Source organism: Saccoglossus kowalevskii, chromosome 20 (genome assembly GCF_978046115.1).
Source record: "Saccoglossus kowalevskii chromosome 20, keSacKowa6.1, whole genome shotgun sequence".
Taxonomy (NCBI): Eukaryota; Metazoa; Hemichordata; class Enteropneusta; family Harrimaniidae; genus Saccoglossus; species Saccoglossus kowalevskii.
Window position 1 is genome coordinate 28,558,111 of NC_140660.1, and position 25,265 is coordinate 28,583,375.

The 25,265-nt window shown below is 37.2% G+C and overlaps 2 protein-coding genes across 2 annotated transcripts; both read left to right on the forward strand.

Annotated features, from left to right (window-relative positions):
• The first annotated feature begins 9,650 nt into the window (after positions 1-9,650).
• On the forward strand, positions 9,651-12,194 carry LOC146730193 (uncharacterized). Its single transcript, XM_085494476.1, has one exon. The coding sequence runs from the start codon at positions 9,651-9,653 to the stop codon at positions 12,192-12,194; it is 2,544 nt and encodes an 847-aa protein (XP_085350602.1).
• A 4,404-nt stretch (positions 12,195-16,598) lies between these two features.
• On the forward strand, positions 16,599-17,927 carry LOC146730194 (uncharacterized protein F54H12.2-like). The gene has a single exon (XM_085494477.1). The coding sequence runs from the start codon at positions 16,599-16,601 to the stop codon at positions 17,925-17,927; it is 1,329 nt and encodes a 442-aa protein (XP_085350603.1).
• Positions 17,928-25,265: the final 7,338 nt, after the last annotated feature.

Sequence of the window (25,265 nt, forward strand, 5' to 3'; positions counted from 1 at the left end):
TATAGATAACAGATTAACATTGCAGACATTTTAAGGATTCATTTATTAAATGGATTGAAACCTTTTATATAAATATTTCTTTCTGTGTTTTGAACCACAGGTTATTCCCACATCTTTTTGTTGTATTTATAGAATTGCTTGCGATCATTATCTGTAGAAACCAATAAGTGTTATGAATTTTCCAAACAAAACCATATTAAGTTAGCAATGTATGCACATTATATCACTTTTTTATGAATGAAAAGTAAATTGTTATTTTATTTTATATCATTAATAACTATAAATTATGCTCAGGTCTGAAACTTAATGAGGATAAGGCAGAAGCCTTGCTTATGTGTTTGGGCAACAAGCTCCTAAAAACTTAGTTGAACTGATTGAATCAAATTTTGAGAATTTACGTAATATATGACGTCACGAAAATTATTGAAGAAAATTGCAAGCGTAAATTAAAATGGTAGAAACAAGTCTGTGGATTATTGTCCTAGAGGGCGCTGTCTATCATTGGGAGAATACGAATTTTGAAAACGTTAGGGATATCATAGTTTGTTTATGTTGCAGCAATGGTTCAAACCTCAAAGCGGAAGGGTCGTCACCTGCGCGCGCGGGAATTTAGTTCTAAGCGACGATAACAACACCCGCTAAAAACGCAAAGGCTCATGGGTAGAAGCTTATTTGTAAACAATGACACGCTATGGCCATCTGACACATGCGCAGGTGAGGACTCCCCCGCTTTAAGTCTTTTATTAAAGAATTAAAACAAACATTGTTTAATTTAATTTGGAATGGAAAACTTAATAAAATAAAATAATTGCAGACATTGAAAATGGCAGACTAAAAATGATTGAAATTGACTCTTTTCTGAAAGTCCAGAAGTTTAAATGTATTAAAAAAGTTTACTATGGAGGTCCTGTCGGATGTCACGTGGTAATAATGATTCTAAATACTTTTTCTCTGCGCTCACGATGTAGAGGAATTGAAAAAACTTGTCTCGCCATTCTTTCTAGATATTTGCTGTGAATAGACAACATTTGTATGTTTCTGTCTCCTCTCATATAATAGATCATCAATGGCTTTGGAATAACACATTTATAAAAATTGGAAAGCATCCACAAGAATGTTGCTTATTTCTGTGTGATTCTAGTTCATCACTCTGAGGCTAGACTATGAATTCAGCGTTATATTTGACTGTTTTGGGAAGCGATGAATTTTAAAGCGAGAGGTCCCAAACGATGACAACAACACACACTAAGAACTCAAAGGCTCATGGGTAAACGTTTATTAGTGAACAATGACACGTTTTGGACGCATGCGTAGATGACGACTCACCGATTTAATACATCACTCAGCAATGAACGCGTGTCCGTACTTTAAATTTCAGCGAGACTTGCACCAAATTCGTCTATAACCGTTAGTTAGAAGGGATTTGAGTTGAATATAAAATATTTAATATTTAACATCACCATCGTTATTCATGTGTTTATACCAAACTTGAGATATTGTAATTGTATTCACTCTGTTCGCAACAAACGAAATGAGACCGGAAGGTAGATCCTGACCAGCACGCTGTTCTTTCATGTAATTCGGAGATGGTCAGAGTTCTCACTGAAACTCCACGACGATATTCTCGTTCAGAAAACGAAGTTCTCTACTCAACCACCGTAGTGTATATTTTCCCACTGAAAAACCGCAATGGCTCAAACTATTATTCAGTGTCTGTGTGAATATAATAGTGAATTGCCATCCGTGCTTGTTAAAGCGCGGTGGTCGTTGCGCTTCACATGTGTGACATTTGTGTCAATAAACATTGATTTTCATATAACCCAATGCGCTCTTCAAATGTTCAAATTACAAGTATGAGGTTTGACCTGGGCGCGACTTGCACTGAATCACGACTTGCACCACGGTGACTCCTTCGATACCTTCCAATCACCTAAAATTACATAATTAAAGATTGGAAACGTCTCAGTTTGTACTCGTTGATCCGCACAACGGTGAAAGTCGCCATCTTTGTTTATATGAGACCTATATATCTCGCGCATGCGTGGAGTGACGACCACCGCCCTTTAAACTCGATAAATATTCAACTACTAGTTTATCTCATGATGAAGTACAAATGTGAATATTTGTTGGTGTACATGGTAATTTTTCTCAGTACCCTATGACAAGCAGAATGTTTAGTACTGACGCAGGTCAAAATTCAAATAATGTCTATTTTCGATTTGTTGCCATTTTGTGGTTGCATAAACAGGCATATTCTTATTTCAGCCACTGCTGCTACTAAAATATTTCTTCAGTACACTGGAGCGCCCTCAAGATGACAAAATATATAGTCCTGCTGCTTGAAAGTGTTCTACTCATGCGCAGAATGACATAACTTGAAGGCTGGTTTTGCAATGTTTAGAAATGATCATATTTTGTCTTTAATGCGTGGGTATTTTGGAAAATATAGGATTTTTATGTAATCGGTCGACATTTTCAAATAAAGCAGTTCCTTGTCATTGTAAGTGGGTTGACAAATGTATTTTGTATTTCGAGGTATGATTTTCAGCTGGTAAAAAAATATTTGCATTTTGTTTTCTTTCCTTGTGATTAGTATAGTGCAGGCTGATCGGCCAGAAACAAATATTAATCATTTTGGGGTTTCAGAGCACGGATGATTAAATTTAATGATATATGCTTCCATTACATTAACATACTGTTTCAATTTTATGATTTATATTATTTTGAGCAAGAATAAATTCCAGTACCGGGACATAGTTGCCCCGGGGGGGGGGGGGTACTCCATGTCAGACCTGGTACCCATGCTGAAGTATAGCTTTTTAAAAAAGCCTCTGAACACGTACTTATTTTTGTGAAATTATACCCCTGTTCAAGGGCCAAAACGTAAAATAGATACCCCATATACATACTAATATCACACTGTTTCCATGTTGAGGTATGAATTCATGAGATTCCTTTTCTTACACTTTATTTATATATTTTAAAATATTCGATCCTAAACACGGTACACGCGTATACGCGTCAAATAAATAAATTACACCTTTCTACGCGTTTCTTTACTTCAACTTGCGTACCATATTTTATTCAGAGCCACCCTCCCCCCACAGCATGGTTGTTCCGCCTCACAGACGTACATATATTGACTTCAGCAACCATGCACACGACTAGATCTACAGGACCCCGTGGGTTCAGGGGACAGGTATAGGTTACTGCATAGAAATAAAATATAGTTTGAATTGTCAACATTCAGTATTGCATATCTCTCCCTGACCCTTACTCAAATTCACTAATTTGTAATATGCTTCGCTTGTTGAACAACAAAACGAAGTAATCACAAAATTTTGCCATAAGAGGGCAGAACATGTTTCAGCCTCGTTTTCGTAATTTGCATTCAACGCAATCAAAGACACTTGTTGAAAGTTAGTTCGGTAATTTTATTTTATTGATAAATAGTTGATATCATACCATATTTATTTTCCGTCTTAAAGTATTTGGTACGTACTGATTTTTTTGTTGATAAGATCGTATATTCGAGAGATTGCTACGAACTCCATTCTACACCAACGGCAGAACAACAACAACAACAACATATTTACCCGGAACTTGGCGCACCAACGAAACGGAAAGGTAAGGACGGAAAGACTTTATATTGGACCTGGTTTGATATAACCAATCAAGTAGTTTAGTATGGACTATAGGTACGACCATGAGGGCGCTGTTCATAATCTGATGCGATGACATCATACGAACAGCGCCCTCATGGTCGTACCTATAGTCCAGCTTTAGCATAAATAATGACGTCACAATGGGAATTCGTGCATAAATTAGCATAAATGAGGAGCAATGCAGTAAAGGGGATCATTTGAATGAGGATGACGTCACAATGGGATATTGTGAATACATTTGCATACATAAAATTGATGTGAATACGAGGTCGTGTCGAGGTCATCGTGAATACATTTGCATAAATTACCATCATTTTTTAATTATTTTTTAATTATTTTTAATTATTTTTAATTATTTTTTAATTGGACAGGCGTGGACGAAAGATTTTTCAGAATGTTTCGTAGAGGGCGCTCACACACACGCACACACACACGCTAATAAATACACATCATTTTGAAAACTAACAGAGTTTATTACACAAAGAAGGGAAATCTACTAATGAGTAAATAATCAAAAAGAATGGATTAAAAACTGAGTAATTGAAATTGAGTATATAGAAAGTATACATTTTGTTTTTGTTTTGTTTTTGTTTTTTGTTTTTTTTGTTTAAGTAAATAATCAAAAAGAATGGATTAAAAACTGAGTAATTGAAATTGAGTATATAGAAAGTATACATTTTGTTTTTGTTTTGTTTTTGTTTTTTGTTTTTTTTTGTTTAAGTAAATAATCAAAAAGAATGGATTAAAAACTGAGTAATTGAAATTGAGTATATAGAAAGTATACAATTTGTTTTTGTTTTGTTTTGTTTCTTGTTTGAGTAAATAAACAAAAAGAATGGATTAAAAACAGTAATATAAGAAATATTCGATTATAATAAAAACAAGAGAAAAACGAAAAACATCGAAAAGTCAATACACACTTTTTTCTAATCAGAATCGCTCATCTGTGATAAAAAGAAAAAAAATAATATGAAATCGATTTTTGTTTTGTTTTGTTTCTTGTTTGAGTAAATAAACAAAAAGAATGGATTAAAAACAGTAATATAAGAAATATTCGATTATAATAAAAACAAGAGAAAAATGAAAAACATCGAAAAGTCAATACACACTTTTTTCTAATCAGAATCGCTCATCTGTGATAAAAAGAAAAAAATAATATGAAATCGATATATATATATATATACATGTGAAATTTCAAAAGCATAAGTCATCTAGTAAAACTGCGTGGGAAAAAATATTTGTCATAAATAGGGAGGTTGAGTCCGGTCACGTTTTCGATATATCTGTTCACATAAAGGTCATTCAAATGTCTATCACGCGTAAAAGAGTCGGCTACGGAGTTCACAGGTTTCCCCTCGTCATCTGCGCAACAAATAGGGTTAGGGATCAGTAGAAAACTCACCGAGTGTCTTTCACTGTACTACGGAGAATGATTGACATTCTTATTATTCTATATATGTTGTTGTATAATGTCAAGGAGTTGGGAATCCATTTCACGAGTTGATAGCGTAATTTTACAGGAATCTAAACACAGTTCAGGGTTAGATTTATACCTTTGAAACAGAATACGTGTATAACGCTTGGAAAATTTTCCAACCAAATCTGGGTAAATGCGTTGAAATGCGTCATAACACATGGAAATTTTACCAATATCAATCTCAGATAAAGCTTGGTCAATAAAAAACCGGATTTCATCGATCCGGCTATTTTTATCGACGAATCCATAGGATAGACACCAATGTTGACGTTGTGACGGGTGGTCTATTTCACATCCGAGACAATTAGTTTGGATGATGCTACGTACGTGTCTACAAATGAATTCAGCGATGAGTTTTTTGGAAACAAGTTTATCCAGTGGTTTCCTCAGACTGCTGGCTGTGAAAAAAACAAAACAAAAAAACAAAACTGTAAATGACTATTTCTCTGATTTACCATTTCAGGCATATTCAGTGGGTTTTAAATTCACGGTTTTATCGTTTTAATACATAAAATGTTCTATGCATTAGAAGTCGGGAAATGAGCAACGAATATTTGGATTTTTAAATGAAAACTAACATACCTGACAGCCCGGTTGATTTGCGGGATAATATCAATCAATATTCTGAACTGGTTAGCCCGTAAGGATACACCACGTTTTGTTGGGTGACCATTATAGTGCTCGCGAATGTGAACATAAGTTTGTCCGCGAAAAGTATTCACTGTGACAAACAATTGCTTGACTGGGCAAAGCAAATATGTAAAAATGTCTGTCTCACCTCTCGGTGGAGCTGGTGACGGACGCATTGTGCCACTTATAGCTAGTGCATTCGTGACTTTGCGTCGTTTAATACGGCGAGTTGAATTTTCAGAAACATCGGGCTGTTCTGTAACTGGAGTGGACATTCCAGGAGTGGACATTCCTGCATTCGTGACTTTGCGTCGATTAATACGGCGAGTTGAATTTTCAGAAACATCGGGCTGTGCTGTAACTGGAGTGGACATTCCAGGAGTGGACATTCCAGCACTCGCGTCCTGTAGGAGACTGCCTGAGAATTCATTGAGGTAGGTGCTGAGCTGGTTCGAAGCCATGTTGCGAGTACGCTCGTCAGTGATAAAATGATTCGCAATACTATCGTCGCGTGTTAAAAAAATTCCCTTTCTGTTACCCCGGATGTTTACATCATGTCAGCATTTTTCCCAACCAAGTCAAATATATTTATAGATTCATCACACACTCACACACATGTTTATGGTAAAATAAACAGGTTTCTTCCGTTCAAAACAATTCATGAATCCAGGGGGGAAATCAAAGTCGAGTTCGCTATAGTGTTGAGCGATGAATGTCAGACCTATGTCGTCATAATCCATTTTTATCACACAAACCACGGTTACTAGTTTGTAACTGTGCACAAACTGACCACACAGACACAAAGATGTTTATAGTAAAATAAACAAATTCACATCTGTTCCTGAATCCAGGGGGTGGGGGTTTATGAATGTCTGTTATCTAGGGCATTTCAGGGTGTCAGATCTGATATCAAAACACAAATCGTTGGAGTGTATTATCCCAGTGACTTCATAGCTTAGCCAGTATTTTTAATCGAGCCACACTCGTTACACGGAATGAAATGGCGTCCACAGATAATATAAGGTAGGGAATTCATTGTTTACTTTTTGTTTTCATGTTGTAAACACTACCTAATAATTCGGGATATGTGAAAAACTGTCAGTTGAAACCAGGGGAAAGCTTCTACCATGAGTCTTTACGTAGTAGGTAGAAAATGTATAATTAATGAAGACTTGTTTACTAAAAAACGAAAACTACAATATTTTCAAATGATGTCATACCGCGGTCATTCGCAAAGAATGCCTTGACACAGCGAATCAAGACTTGCTTGGACTCATTCATCGAGCATACCCCTCAGCTTTAAAACAATGATTATGTGCGGTATTTTCCCAATTAGTTAGGGTGTCTTTTCACTAGACTTGACCTTTTATTTTGTCATGAAGGTCAACATAATGTATAGCGTTACCCGCCAACATGTTTGAACATACCGGTAGCAACGTTATTTTCCAACCTTAGCTCGTTCAAAATCTTTTGTTTTTAATCGGAGCATGAATGCACGCCCTCTATATCTGAGTAAGTTTTTTTTGAACTGACCACAAAGTTGTAGCTGATTCAAAACTCTTGTCATTTTCAGACAAACAGAAGAAAGCGACAATTCAGATGAAGGGTGATTTATTTATTTATTTATTTATTTATTTATTTATTTATTTATTTATTTATTTATTTATTTATTTATTTATTTATTTATTTATTTATTTATTTCAAATTTTACCTGAGGAAAAAATAAAACAGGATAAAACATGTTTTTTAACTTTTTGAATTTACAGGGAAAGCAATTCACAGCTTAAAACTTTGTCAGACCTAGAACATGAATATGGTTTTATAAGCAGGTGTGTATTCGATATTATATAAATAACTCGTTCGATATGCGTATGAAGATTTAGTAAACAATATGAATAATAACAATAATATAACTCTTATTTTTTCAGTGAAGACGACGCATCTGAGAAATCACCTACGAAAGATAGTGTTTCGTAAGTTATTTATTTGTTTGTTTGTTTGTTTGTTTGTTTGTTTGTTTGTTTGTTTGTTTGTTTGTTTGTTTGTTTGTTTGTTTGTTTGTTTGTTTATTTATTTATTTATTTATTTATTTATTTATTTATTTATTTATTTATTTATTTATTTATTTATTTATACATAGTTCATGGTCTCCAGCCAGCAGTATAGATACTCCAGATTTCAATCAGAAGTTGAAATGTCTTATTAAATCTGGTTCCTGCTCACATGTAACGTAAGTATACAAAAAACAAAAACAAAAAAAACAAAAAACATGTGAGGTAAGTTGAAATTTGTTTTTTCGTCTTTAATCTTTGTTGTTGTTGTTGTTGTTGTTTTTATAGTTCTACAAGTACTGGATTTGCAACACCCAAGTCCGCTAAGAAAAATTTGTACTCTATATATGGAGAAACGAACACGCCTTCCCACCCTCCGACTCCAATAGGGCCTGTTAACCATCCATCTACCTCGGGATATCAACGTGGGGGTCGTAAAGACTATGTAAGGTATGTTTATTTATTTATTTATTTGTTTATTTATTTATTTGTTTATTTATATATTTGTTTGTTTGTTTGTTTGTTTGTTTATTTGATTATTTATTCATATATTTGTGTATTTATTTATTTAATTTGAAATTTTATTACAGTGATACTGACACAGATGATAGTGACGAGAATATCACCGACAAGATTAATGTCAATCTTGTCAGTAAGAGAAAACGTTTTGTCAAAAAGTTTAAGGTGAGTGGAACGGACTGGGTCGTAAAAGTTTCGCATCCAAATGCCAATACGTTTGATGAAGTGCATAGCGTATTACACTCTACTTTTCATCAACTGCTCGAGCTGGTCACCTCTGACCTTGACGGACGTGACCAAATTCGCATTTCCATAAACGTACCCAACTTGAACAACGAAATTTGGTTACCATTTATACCGGTTGAGGACATGAATGTTGACAAGGTGATGTCAAAAGTGGAGAGGATTCTACAATCTTACCAAGATATATCCCTTGAGGAAAACATCACCATCAGGACAGTATCTGTTGAAATGCCTCTTGGTGCCGGCAAAACACGCGGGAGGAAGCGACAGTTTGATACAAAGATCGCAGACAGGTTGAGAAATTCCAAATCTGTCATTGAAATCGTTTCCGATGACCAGATGTGTTGCGCCAGAGCGATCGTGGTCGCCATGGCACACGCCACAAAAGAGGAAAATCCACCATCGGTGTGGAATTCTATAAAGAGGAAAAAAACGGCAAACTACTCTATGCAAACCGTCCGAGCTAGAGAACTTTTACGGAAGGCCAGAGTCGAACAGGGACCATGTGGCATCGAAGAGATTAAAAAATTCCAGAGCGTGTTACCCGATTTCAGAATACACGTATTGTCGCACGATCATTTTGACTCCATCATCTTTGTGGGCGATGCTGCAGAAGATTCCAAAGACATATATCTGTTTCTGAAAGATAAACACTACAACGTCATCACAAAAATGACTGGTTTTCTGGGAAAGGACTACTATTGCACTCGATGTGACAAGTCTTATTCCAAACGTTACGACCATGTGTGTCCGACTGGGTGTTTGAGTTGTGGAAATCAACTGGACTGCGTGGTTACACGATGGCAAAAATGCGGAAATTGTCACAGATTTTTCAAGAACGAAGAATGTTTCGAATAGCATCAAAAGTCAGTTAATGGGAAAAAAACTCTTTGCCAGTCAGTTCAACGTTGCGAAAAATGTCACAAACTCCTCAAATATCGTGATGGGTCTCACAAATGTAACGAAGTTTACTGCAAAACCTGCAAGTCTTTTCAGACGTACGACCACCTGTGTTACATTCAACCACTCACCGATAGAAAAAAGAACCAAGAATCTGACGATTCAATGGAAGAATTGGAGGAGGATGACTCTGACAGCCATGGTAACTACGTCTTTTACGATTTTGAATGCACGACCGACGAACATTGCACTCATATTCCAGATCTGTGCGTAGCGCGAATTCCACCGAATACGGAGAAAGTGTTCAATGGTTCACGTACCTTGGAAGATTTCTGCGAGTGGGCATTAGAAAAAGAGCATAATGGGATGATTTTCATCGCGCATAATTCAAAGGGGTATGATGGAATTATGATTCTGAAATACTGTCACGATCACAAGATACTACCCGAAGTCATCATGAATGGTTCGAAAGTCATGCAACTATACATCCGTCGTGCAGATATCAAATTCATTGATAGCTTGAATTTCCTGCCCATGGCTCTATCAAAACTTCCTAAGACCTTCGGCATAGACGAGTTACACAAGGGTTTTTTTCCTCACCTGTTTCCGAGATCCACTGGAGACAATTACAGAGGACCGATACCCGGGGCTCGTTATTTTGACCCAGATGGTATGAAGGAGGTGGCTAGAAAGACATTCTACACATGGTACAATGGAGAAGTAGAAAAGAATTCCGTTTATGATTTACGTAAAGAACTGCTCAAGTACTGTCGGAGCGACGTGCGCATACTCGAGGAGTGTTGTTTGGCATTTAGATCGATGATGATGGATCTCACCAAAGTTGACCCCTTCAGCCGTTGCATCACGATCGCTTCCGTGTGCAACGTCATATTTCGAAAGCATTTCCTGACTCCTGACACAATCGGGGTTGTGCCTGAGAAAGGGTACCTCAGCGCCCAGAATCAATCTGCAGATGCTATAAGATGGATGGAATACGAGGCACACGTCAATAACACGCATATTCAACATGTTCGTAATTCCAGAAGGGAGATGAAAATTGGACCTTATTACGTAGACGGATATGATGCTTCTACCGAAACCTTGTATGAGTACTACGGTTGTTACTTCCACGGTTGTCGAAAGTGTTTTCCCAGAAGGAATGAGACGAATCGCAAGAATGAACTCAGTATGACATCCCTCTACGAAAGACTACTGGCGAGGGAAGAGTGGTTGAAATCGAAAGGATACTCGCTAGTCACCATGTGGGAATGCGATTTCAAAAACCTGATGAAGAACAATCACAAAGTCGAGAGGTTTGTCGGAAGCTTAGATATCTCAAATCCTATCAGAGGTAGGGAGGTGTTTCTCGGGGGTCGTACCAACGCCCTGAGTCTGTATTACGAGGTCAAGGAAGGCGAAAAGATAGAATATGTTGACTTTTGCAGCCTCTACCCGTACATCAATAAGACCTCGCGATATCCAGTTGGCCACCCGACAGTCGTAACTAAAGACTTTATCGCCAAACCCACAGACTATTTCGGTATTATCAAGTGCGACGTTTTACCTCCGAGGAGATTGTATATACCAGTTCTACCTTTCAGGGTGAACAACAAACTGATGTTCCCACTCTGTTCCAAATGCGCGGAAACCATGAATCAAGACGAATGTCACCATGGTGTCAATGAACGGCAGCTGACGGGTGTTTGGTGCACTCCAGAATTGGAAAAGGCTGAAGAAGTAGGGTATCGCATCACCAAGGTATACGAAGTTTGGCATTATGATGAGTCGGCAACATACAACCCTGAAACTGGAGAAGGAGGGCTGTTCACCGATTACATCAACATGTTTCTGAAAATTAAACAAGAGTCTTCCGGTTTTCCAGAGTGGTGTCGCACCGAGGAAGACCGAACCATGTACATCCAAAGGTACCGCGAAAGAGAAGGTATCGTCTTGGACAGAAGCAAGATAACCACCAATCCAGGTCTCAGAGCTCTCGCCAAGCTAAATCTCAACTCGTTCTGGGGAAAGCTGGGACAGAGATCAAACTTTGGACAGAGCACGTATGTAGAAACACCCGCCAAACTGTTGGAAATGTTGATGGATAATACAAAGGACGTCACAGATCTTTCTTTTGTCTCTGACGAAATGGTTCTTGTCCAGCACTGCGATAAAGAAGACAACATTACTGAAGCACCCAATACGAACGTTGTACTGGCTGCCATGACGACAAGCTATGCCCGACTTAAACTCTACAGTGTTCTGGAGAAATTAGGTAGTAGAGTCTTGTACTTTGACACAGATTCCATCATTTACATCCAACGAGCTGGAGAATGGGATCCACCGACAGGTGATTATCTCGGAGATTTGACGAGAGAAATAACTCCGACGGATAATTACATCACACATTTCGTATCGGGAGGACCGAAGAATTACGCGTACCGACTACACAAACCGGACAAAAGTGGGAACCAAACGGTGTGTAAAGTGAGAGGGTTCACCCTCAATTACAGAAATCAACTGGAAATTAATTTTGACTCCATGAATCGACTTGTTCGGAGAACAAGCGGTCCTCTACACGTCAAAGACCCTCGAAAAATAACGCGCAAGGGAGATAGAATATTCAATAGAGAAGAAGTTAAAACGTACAGTTTAGTGTATGACAAACGGGTGATACAAGATGATTACTGTACCCTCCCATACGGCTTCTAAAAACAAAAAATATATAAATAGAAGCTAGATCGTCGGTTACCCATCATTCATCCATTTGAACCTTGAACAATCACATTGGCATGGGCTCTACCAAATCGGACTTGGTTCTATCACTCGTCTATTCTGGCTTATGTACACTACCTTATTTTGTTTTAAACTGGATGTTGAAAAAGTACATTGAAGAACGTAAAAGGAGACGCGATAACCAGCGAGGTCCTATGATATCGTCATGGATGCAAGATTGAAACACCCATTTACCTCTCTCGTGTGCGGTCCCACGCAGTCTGGGAAGACGTTTTTAGTCAAACTGATATTAGAACAATGTGACAGCGTCATATCTCCACCACCAGATGTTATCTATTGGTGCTACGGCGAGTTTCAGACAGCCTATTTGGAAATGATGAAGACAGTGCCTCAAATTCGCTTTATCGAAGGGATACCTCCAGATATTGGTAGAATAATCGACCCGGCTAAAAGAAACTTGTTGGTGATAGATGATCTGATGACAGAAACGGGTAACGATAAACAAATCGCCCAGTTCTTCACGAAGGGATCTCACCATCGAAATTTATCCGTGATACTGATTTTGCAAAATCTCTTTCATCAGGGCAGACAATCGAGAACCATCAGTCTCAACACGCACTACATTTTCCTGTTTAAAAATCCAAGGGACGCATCACAAGTCAACGTTCTGGCAAAGCAAATGTACCCTGGAAACATTAAGTTTCTTCAGGAGGCATTCACCGATGCCACCCAAGAACCTCACGGTTACCTCCTCGTGGATCTGATGCCAGACACCCCTGAGGAAATACGCATTCGAACGAACATACTTTCATCTCAAGTACCGATAGTGTATGTGAGAAAGGTATAAAAAAAGACAGTCTTTCATCGTCAGTCATTTCACCATGTCATCCCGCATGCGAAAGAACGCTGATTTTCTCTCTGTATTGCACAAGGCCAACTCGAAACAACAAAAGGGGATAATTGATGGAGCCTCTAGTGACTTGATACAGTGTCTGTGTGAATGCTCGCTCAATGTGTTGAAAGGGAACGTCCAGCTATCACCTAGTCAGAAAAGAAAATTGGCGTTGTACGTGAAACATCTCCGAGCACTGTCCAATAAGAAAACTCCAGTCAAGAAAAAGAAAAAAATTCTGGTTCAGAAAGGAGGTTTCCTGGCCGCCTTGATTGCTCCCTTAATTTCGAGCATACTCCCTCCCCTACTAGGTCTTAAATAGATGGAATCCGTGAAGAAGATGGCTTTAGTCCCTGCTGAGCTATTATCTACCATCCAAAGCCAGAATGCTCAAATGACGAGACCTGTGGTGAAATCATTGACTTCGCTGGATAGAGACATGAACGACATAACGCAAATGGAAGAGTTGCCTGAAGATGAAAAAGTCAAACTGTACCAACAGGTTCTACGCAAGTACTTGTTGTTGCGGGAGAAGAAAAACGAACCGATTCCAATCTCCGTTACGCAGCAATTACCCAACACTGATGCTGTAGCCGATCAGGAATCTCAATCCGACAAAGATGGTGTGCCAGATCAAATTACATCCGAAGTCTTACAAAGTGTTCCCAAGAGCATGCAGAGAAAAGCGAAGCTTCTACTACAGAAAGTTAAACAGAACCAACGGGTCGACTGGGGTGAAAATGGTGAATTAATCATTGATGGACAATCCGTGCCAGGCACGCACATCATCGATTTAGTCAATGATTTCTTGCGTAAAAGGAAGAATTTCACCCCCACAGGTTGGAGAGAATTTGCCGAAGTTATGAAAATGTCAAATGTACCTCAAGACCTTGTTGGCAATACAGATCGGTGGTCTTACATGCATACCAACACACTCAAGGGGAGAGTTCCGAAGAGACGTGGACCCCATGTGGTTTCCACTCCCATTCATCCTCGACACAGGTGGGTGACGTATTAAATAGAACCTCGTCGCAACCGCTAGATCTCACTTTGGTTCAGTCGGTCGTGATGGATCCACGTTGTCCTGCTTTGCTTTCGTTTATCGAACGTATCCACTGCCTCTGCGCGTGTGAAATAACCACACCCGTAAACAATGACGAAGAAGATGGACACTGTCCTAGACGAACTGTTTTACGATGTCCAAAGTCCTGGAAGTTACGGGGGTTTGAATTCCCTTTATGCTGCCGTAAAAAAAACAAAGAGAGGAAAAAAGATAACCAAGTCGGACGTGAAGAAGTGGTTGAGTAAACAGGATACATATACTCTGCACAAACCTTCTAGACGGTCCTTTAAAAGAAGGAGGGTGGTGGTTTTCCAAGTGGACGAGCAGTGGGAGGCTGATCTATGCGATCTCTCCTCGATATCCAGATACAACAGTGGATACAAGTTCTTATTGACGTGTATCGATGTTTTTTCAAAATATGCTTTCGTCGTACCTCTGAAAGACAAGAGAGGGGCGAGTTTGGTCGAGGCATTTCGGAAAATACTCGGGAAGGGGCGTCGCCCTGACGTTTTGCACACGGACAGAGGAACTGAATTCACCAACAGACTTTTTCAGAACTACCTCAAGAGCGAAGACATTAAGTTCTTTACTACAGGCAATGAGACTAAAGCCAGCATTGTGGAGAGATACAACAGAACCATCAAGGGAAAAATGTTCAGATATTTCACGAAGAACAACACGTTGACTTATCTACCTGTATTAGACGACATGGTACGTTCTTACAACAATACCCATCACAGAAGTATAAATACCAAACCCTCACTCGTTACCTACGCGAACCAGAAAAAGGTCAGAGACATATTGTACGGTGATCTAAACACAGAGAAAAATGGGGTGAAGAAGAGGAAGATTTATAAACTCGGTGACAGAGTCAGAATCAGTAAAACCAAACACGTTTTCAAAAAAGGTTACTTACCCAATTGGACCGAAGAGGTATTCACGATTGTTGGACGTCTCAACACACAACCACCTGTTTACAAAATTTCAGATTACAACGGCGAAATGTTGGAAGGTACTTTCTACGAAGAAGAACTTCAGAAAATAGTAAAAGACGACGATGCATTGTACATTGTGGAGAATGTGCTGCGCAAGAGAAAACGTAAAGGTCACGTGGAATATTTCGTTAAGTGGCGTGGGTATGATGCTTCGTTTAATTCTTGGATCAGGGACTTGCAACGTTTATAAATACCATTCACACACACGATGACCCGATTCATTTCAAAAGATCATCATGTCTGGAAAGGATTTCTTTTTGACGCTCCCTAGTAATGCCTCGCTCGATGTGTTCCCGAACAACACATTGACAAAATACACTGTCAAACTACCGAGAACGCTTTCGCTAGATGGTGATTGGGAAGTAGCATTGGCCGACATCCACTACCCAAATTCGTGGTACAACGTCGTACATGACGAAAATAGGATCTTTTACGATGCCTCACCCAATATGAGAGATCACGGAGAACTGAAATTGAATCCGGGCTACTACAACTCGATCGAAATGATTTTAGATGCGATTCGAGAAAAAGGTCTACCAGATGAAATACTGATGACATATAATTCGAGGTCAAGGAGAGTGACCGTGGCGGTTGAAGAAGGAGCTCGTGTAATCTTGATGGGTGGATTGGCTGAACTGTTAGGATTTCCCTCAAATACAACAATTACAAACGAAAGACGCACTAGTCCCTACCTTGCCGACATTAGAAGTTTGTATTCCCTCTACGTGTATTGCAATATAGTCGAACACCAAATGGTCGGTGACGTTTCCGTACCTCTCTTGAGAATAGTCAACATTGAAGGAACCCACGGTGATAGCGTCAATCACACTTACAACAAACCATACTTTCTCCCAATTCGAACGTCAACATTTGAGACTGTGGAGATTGATATAAGGTCTGATACGGGGGAGAAGGTGCCATTTCAACGCGGACGAGTGATCGTGACGCTGAGTTTTCGCAAAGCTCGTCCTTCGCTAGTGTGAAGAAAAAATGAACAGACATCGACCTTACACTCCTCACGTGGGGGTTTATAGAAATTACTACATGAATCAGATTGGACGAGGATCTGTATTTTCTGGCGCGAGACTGCAACGCGGATATGGAATCGGAAGTATGTTTTCTGGATTGGCGAGATCGGCCGCACCTCTGTTAACACAAGGTCTGAAAGCAGTGGCAAAACCAGCGCTCGATGCCGGTTTGGGTATTCTAGGTGATGTTGTACAAGGGAAAAACTTTAAAAAAGCGGCTTCGAGTAGAGCAAAGACTGCGGGTCGTCAAATTACTTCTTCAGTATTGAGCAATTTATTTGGAAGACCCTCTCAAACGGGGCGAGGACGCACCATCAAAAGAAAGAAGACAACAACGAGACGTGTCATTTCTTCCAAGGCTAAGAAGAGGAGAAGATCTCCGGATATATTCGACTGAACATCATGGCTTTTGTACACGAACACTCCTGTGAATGCGCAAAGACGGAACTCGATCTCTTTACTATTCCTCCGACACAGACAAGTATCGAAAAAGGAAGTTACGAAGAGGTAAACCCACTCACGAATATAGCCGATGGTCCGATCGAATTTGTAATACCTTCGGCCGGAAGTGACTACATCGATATTGGTTCTACGCTTTTGCACATCAAGGCTAAAATCACGAATGCAAATGGAAGTAATTTGGCTGCGGACGCCACTGTAGGGCCTGCAAACTTGTGGTTGCATTCCCTCTTCAATCAAATCGACGTGTATCTAAATGGAAAGCAGATTTCGGATGCATCTCCCACCTATTCTTACAGAGCCATGATCGAAACGCTATTGAATTATGGAGGCGATGCCAAATCAACGCAGATTGGTGCTGCGATATTTGAGAAGGACACCGCTGGAAAAATGAATGTTGCAAACCCAAGGGCTGATGATGGTGACGCTAACATGGGACTCAAACGTCGATACGCATATACATCACTCAGTAAGACGGTCGACATGATCGGACGAATACATGGGGACATATTTTTTCAACCAAAGTATTTACTCAATGGGGTGGAAGTTAGACTGAAATTACATCGAAGTAAAAATCAGTTCTGCTTGATCAGTTCAACCGAAAATCCAGCATTCAAAGTAGTCATCACCGATGCTACCCTCCTAGTGAGAAAAGTCAAGTTGAGCCCCAGCGTACAACTGGGACACGTTGAAGCGTTGAAACAGGGTACTGCAAAATACCCCATCGATCGATGCGTTATGAAAATCGCTTCCATCCCGGCTGGTACAATGTCATTAAACAAAGATTTGATCTTCCTCGGTCAGCTGCCCAAAAGGATCATCCTGTGTCTGGTTTCTAATACGTCTTTCAACGGATCCTACGAAACAAATCCATTCAACTTCCAGAATTACGGTATCACATCACTGGTTCTCAATGTTAGAGGCGAGCAAGTTCCCGCAAAGCCATTGAAGACAGACTTCACGGCAGCTGGTGGCAGAAGTTGCATCATGGCTTATTACACTCTATTTACCGGTACAAATAAAATGGGTCAAGACCAAGGCAACGGCATCACTCGAGACGAATATCCCGAAGGGTACACAATCTTCGCATTTGACCTCACTCCCGACGAATCGGCCAGCGATTATCACCTCAATTTGATACAAGAAGGAAAGATTGGTCTTGAGATTCAGTTCAGACAAGCATTGACTGAGACTGTGTCCGTTTTGATTTATGCTGAATACGATAACGTTATCGAGATTGACAGAGACAGAAACGTATTGACTGATTTCTAGCTGCGATGGACACGAATCAACTGAATCGTATTCTGTCGACTAATCCGTACACTAGAAACGTGTTCTTTGGCGTTTATGCTAGAGATCAACTGCCTAAGGCTAAAGTGTTGGAGTATCCCGCAGCGTTCGTATCAAACACCGATGATAGTAACGAAGGTGGGACACATTGGGTGGCTTTTTATCTGAAGGATCCCTACCGTGGAGAATATTTTGACTCGTATGGTAGTCAACCCTACTACGTGGAATTTAAGAGATTTCTCGATAAAAACGTTTGTACATGGGTCTACAATCATCAAATACTACAAGCTCCGTTCTCTACAGTGTGTGGTCAATACGTCCTGTATTACTTGCTGCGCAGATGTCGAGGGGAACCTATGAAGTCCGTAGCCGACTCTTTTACGCGTGATAGACATTTGAATGACCTTTATGTGAACAGATATATCGAAAACGTGACCGGACTCAACCTCCCTATTTATGACAAATATTTTTTCCCACGCAGTTTTACTAGATGACTTATGCTTTTGAAATTTCACATGTATATATATATATATATATATATATATATATATATATATATATATATATATATATATATCGATTTCATATTATTTCTCTTTTTTTCTTTTTATCACAGATGAGCGATTCTGATTAGAAAAAAAGTGTGTATTGACTTTTCGGTGTTACTCGTGTTTTCTTGTTTTTATCATAATCGAATACTTATCCGCATTTGAAAATGTATACTTTCTATATACTCAAAATGTCATTTTTTATTCTTATATTACTCAGTTTTTTAATCCATTCTTTTTGTTTATTTACTCAAACAAGAAACAAAACAAAACAAAAACAAATTGTATACTTTCTATATACTCAAAATGTCATTTTTTGTTCTTATATTACTCAGTTTTTAATCCATTCTTTTTGTTTATTTACTCAAACAAGAAACAAAACAAAACAAAAACAAAATGTATACTTTCTATATACTCAATTTCAATTACTCAGTTTTTAATCCATTCTTTTTGATTATTTACTTAAACAAAAAAAAACAAAAAACAAAAACAAAACAAAAACAAAATGTATACTTTCTATATACTCAATTTCAATTACTCAGTTTTTAATCCATTCTTTTTGATTATTTACTCATTAGTAGATTTCCCTTCTTTGTGTAATAAACTCTGTTAGTTTTCAAAATGATGTGTATTTATTAGCGTGTGTGTGTGCGTGTGTGTGAGCGCCCTCTACGAAACATTCTGAAAAATCTTTCGTCCACGCCTGTCCAATTAAAAAATAATTAAAAATAATTAAAAATAATTAAAAAATAATTAAAAAATGATGGTAATTTATGCAAATGTATTCACGATGACCTCGACACGACCTCGTATTCACATCAATTTTATGTATGCAAATGTATTCACAATATCCCATTGTGACGTCATCCTCATTCAAATGATCCCCTTTACGGCATTGCTCCTCATTTATGCTAATTTATGCACGAATTCCCATTGTGACGTCATTATTTATGCTAAAGCTGGACTATAGGTACGACCATGAGGGCGCTGTTCGTATGATGTCATCGCATCAGATTATGAACAGCGCCCTCATGGTCGTACCTATAGTCCATACTAAACTACTCAATCACTTTCCATATTTCCTCCCTTTCATTGAGATTTAGAAAAACGTCGTTCTTGCCTTTTTATTTAATGCCTGTAGAAAACACTGTTTTTTTTTAAATTTGCATATCGACCGTGAAAATACCGAAATAATTATTGCATGGGTGATATGCAAATTAGTTTTTGTACAAATAAGTGACTGGCTAAAGGTACCACTACTGTTGTTCAAATTTCATTTCACTTGGCAAGTATATTCATGTACCCCAAGAAAAAATATTGTACTTCTTAATATTGTATATTTCTGCTATGTTTCGAAAAACTGTACTCCTGAGGGACTACTCTGGTTTGCTCTCAGATCTCATTTGCATATGGGGTGTGGAAATACCGATTTTGATTTCATAGACGAATCAAAATAAACTGCAGTACATATGTAATAATAATGATTTATTACATTTTTAATGAAATCTGACATTTCAGTTTTGGTAATTAAAGCTGTATTAAAGCTTTTTAAAATAAACATACAATACAATAATAGATTTCAAATAAACTACAACTAAATCACACTGAAAATATAGAACAACAATACAATAAAAGATTTCAAATAAACTACAACTAAATCACACTGAAAATATAGAACAACAATACAATAATAGATTTCAAATAAACTACAACTAAATCACACTGAAAACATAGAACAACAATACAATAAAAGATTTCAAATAAACTACAACTAAATCACACTGAAAATATAGAACAACAATACAATAATAGATTTCAAATAAACTACAACTAAATCACACTGAAAATATAGAACAACAATACAATAATAGATTTAAATAAACTACAACTAAATCACACTGAAAATATAGAACAACAATACAATAATAGATTTCAAATAAACTACAACTAAATCACACTGAAAATATAGAACAACAATACAATAATAGATTTCAAATAAACTACAACTAAATCACACTGAAAATATAGAACAACAATACAATAAAAGATTTCAAATAAACTACAACTAAATCACACTGAAAATATAGAACAACAATACAATAATAGATTTCAAATAAACTACAACTAAATCACACTGAAAACATAGAACAACAATACAATAAAAGATTTCAAATAAACTACAACTAAATCACACTGAAAATATAGAACAACAATACAATAATAGATTTCAAATAAACTACAACTAAATCACACTGAAAATATAGAACAACAATACAATAATAGATTTAAATAAACTACAACTAAATCACACTGAAAATATAGAACAACAATACAATAATAGATTTCAAATAAACTACAACTAAATCACACTGAAAATATAGAACAACAATACAATAATAGATTTAAATAAACTACAACTAAATCACACTGAAAATATAGCACAACAATACAATAATAGATTTAAATAAACAACAACTAAATCACACTGAAAATATAGAACAACAATACAATAATAGATTTCAAATAAACTACAACTAAATCACACTGAAAATATAGAACAACAATACAATTAATTTATTTTCACCTTTACTTTTCTTATTTTGTAGGCTTTTTGTATGTAATTTAATAAACCGAGTAGACATTGTTTGTTAGTTGTGTTTAAAATGTGTATCAATTTATCTTTGTTGTTGTAATTTTTGAAATTTGGATTGCAGAATTCTTGTCTATTTTCTGTATAGAGATCACACTCAGTGATGAAATGGATTTTATCCTCGATCACGTTACATTGTATTTGGGAGAGGTAGGGAGGGTGGCACCAACAATCTCGTCCATCTCTTCCCCCCCTTAAAAATTACCATGTACCCTGAGCTCACTGAAGTTGTAGCAAATGTGTTTTACATTATTATTGTGACAGATGATTTTTTTTATGGAGATAAGCTCTCTTTCAATCACACTGCTTGATAAGGATTGTCAACAAACTTGTGTGTTAATTTAGTTATATATATATATATATAGAATGTCACAACACCACAGCGGTATTTGTCATCTGCTGTATAATCTATAGGAAAATATTTCAGGGACTTTGTTAAAAAATTGTTTTCAAATCCAAAAATATTGATTATTGATTATTGATACTGACTATAAGTTGATATTTCTTTTTGTAACACGTTATGAAATGCAGAAAAAATAATAGAAGTGACCATGAACCACAGAAATTATCACCAACAAATTTAGTATAAATTCTGGTGTTTTACCCACTGTATTGTTCTGAATCACAGTTTATAGAATAGACTCTGTGTTTTAGTTTATGTTTGGGGATTTCATGGTGTTTTACCCACTGTATTGTTCTGAATCACAGTTTATAGAATAGACTGTGTTTTAATTTATGTTTGGGGATTTCATGGTGTTTTTTTGACAGAAATAACAATGTTTGTATACTGTGTTATGTCATTTTATCTATTTCTAGTTTTAAAAAGTCAACAAAATGTTTTATACTGTTAATCCAATGAAGAGTTTAATATACATTACTATGTAAGCAAATACAATGCAAATACAATGTTGTAACACATTATTTTATATTTCAGTCAATTTAACATGTCAACCACATTACATCAACCAAGATTAAATGTTACCTTGTATTTAACTTTAGTGTCAAGTCTTATTTTAAATTACAAAGTATGAAAGTCTCCATTCCTATTATTATACATCTGCCACCGTAACGCCATAAGTTACAGCGTGCCATAATTTTGCATTTTCCTACCATTTTCCGAAATGGGAATTCCAAATACAGCAGAATGATTACGCTCATAAGCGTCTTCTACTAATAAAAACAAACATGGCTGCCACCAGGGATTAATCGCACTCCACACAAAGAAGTTCGCTGATTCTGTTCTAAAATTTTTTTTATTTCGGCATCGATTTTGATGTATCCTTGGAAGGAAAGATGTATAATAATAATGTAATTATGAGGATACCTCAAAGTATGCACTCAGACAGTACTGTAAAAGCATTTATTTTCACTGGCATTTAATTTCACTATTTTGATGTTTTGAGCAATTTCACTGGGTTTTAATTTCACAAACTTGGTAGAAAAACAATGAGTTTATTGTTATTCTACATGTTCAAGTAGATTTAATTTAGCAAATTTTACTTAACAGCAAAAATAGAAAAATTAAAAACCAGTGAAAAATTAATGCATTCACAGTAACTTATGATTACAGACAAAAATGTTTTTTAAAAATGTTTCAAACCCATTCGTTACCCATTTCAAACTCACTCGTTACCTATTTCAAACCCATTAGGTCATAGAAATAAGACCCGTATGGAGTTACCAGACTACAACCAAATAAGACCCCCTATCTGACAACCAAATAAAAACCCCTATCTGACAACCAAATAAGACCCCCTATCTGGCAACCAGACTACAACCAAATAAGACCCTCTAGCTGGTAACCAGACTACAACCAAATAAGACCCCCTATCTGACAACCAAATAAGACCCTCTATATGACAACCAAATAAGACTCCCTATATGACAACCAGAGTACAACCAAATAAGACCCTCTAGCTGGCAACCAGACTACAACCAAATAAGACCCCCTATCTCGTAACCAGATTACAATAAAATACGACCCCCTATCTGACAATCTGGCTACAGCCAAATAAGACCCACTATCTGACAACCAGACTACAATCAAATAAGACCCTTTATATGACAATCATACTACAACAAAATAAGACCCATCATATGACAACCAGACTACAACCAAATAAGACCCCTTATCTGACAACCAGACTACAACCAAAGAAGATCTCTTATATAACAACCAGACTACAACCAAGTAAGACCCCCATCTAGTAACAAAACTACAACCAAATAAGACCCTTTATCTGACAACCAGACTACAACCAACTAAGACCCCATATCTGGTAACCAGACTACAATCAAAATACGACCCCCTATCTGACAACCAAATAAGACCCCCTATCTGACAACCAGACTACAACCAAATAAGACCCCCTATGTGGCAACCAGACTACAACCAAATAAGACCCCCTATCTCGTAACAAGATTACAATAAAATACGACCCCCTATCTGACAATCTGGCTACAGCCAAATAAGACCCACTATCTGACAACCAGACTACAACCAAATAAGACTCCTCATCTGACAACCAGACTACAACCAAGTAAGACCCCTCATATGACAACCAGACTACAACCAAATAAGACCCCTTATCTGACAACCAGACTACAACCAAATAAGACCCCTTATATGACAACCATACTACAACCAAATAAGACCCCTCATATAAACAACCAGACTACAACCAAATAAGACCCCTTATCTGACAACCAGACTACAACAAGAGGAGATCCCTTATATAACAACCAGACTACAACCAAGTAAGACCCCCATCTAGTAACTAGACTACAACCAACTAAGACCCCATAATTGGTAACCAGACTACAATCAAAATACGACCCCCTATCTGACAACCAAATAAGACCCCCTATCTGACAACCAGACTACAACCAAATAAGACCCCCTATCTGACAACCAGTCCACAGCCAAATAAGACCCTATATCTGGCAACCAGACTACAACCAAATAAGACCCCATATCTGGAAACCAGTCTACAACCAAATAAGACTCCCTATCTGGAAACTCCATATCTTTCAACCAGAATGCAATGAAGTAACACCCGCTTTCTGGTAATTAAGACAATAATCTAAATAGACCTCCTGGTAATCAAACTTAAACGAAATAAGACTCCAATTGCAGTGGGTCTATGTACCATGTAACTTAAAACATTATTTTAAAGTTTTCAATGTTTTTACGATTTTATGATGTATTTAACATTGTCCTAATTTACGTTGTTGTGTTGGTTGTAAATTGGCAGCACTTCTGTTCTACCCCAACCACCCTGGTATGGGGGACAATGTGCTATTTTTATAAAGTGATAACAATACTGTAGATAAGAAATGTATTCATGGATGTCAATCATTAACCAAATAACAATGTTATCAGTTAAACGTAAATCATAATATTCTGTGCATGTAGTCATTCTGTTGATTCGGTTACACTGAGCAACACCCATCGTCACACAATCGTCGTTCATTTGTACACAGCTGATCTGATCACATTTATGTATTCATCGTAACTCGGTAAGTTAAAATATAATATTTTGTTGTATAATTTGTACACAGCTGATCTGATCACATCTAGGTATTCATCGTAACTCGGTAAGTTAAAATTGTATTGTTGTATAATTTGTACACAGCTGATCTGATCACATCTAGGTATTCATCGTAACTCGGTAAGTTAAAATTGTATTGTTGTATAATTTGTAATATAAAGCAGGACTCAAATCGGAGCTTGTTTTAACATCGTATAAACGTTTTTACGGTCGATATTTGGTGACATTGTTGATGTCAGAGGTTACGTGATTGACGTGAAATATTCGTGTTACCAGTATTTCACAGCGTAGTTACCATAGTTACAGTATAATAGTTTCTTTTGTTGACACGATAGATTTGTCACGTGATATATTAGTATAAACAAAATACATGAATCATAAAAATACAGAAGTATTCCTTTGTTCAGACAACCCAATAGTCAGACAAAACGTTGTTTTAGATAGGTAATAATATGTCATCTGATTTAAAGAGGCAAGGGGGGTATCGTTTAAACACTCGTTTGTTTACTATGTTGACCAATGATTGCTTAGTGCGAGTTATTTTGTCAAGTACACGTGAATCTTACCAATT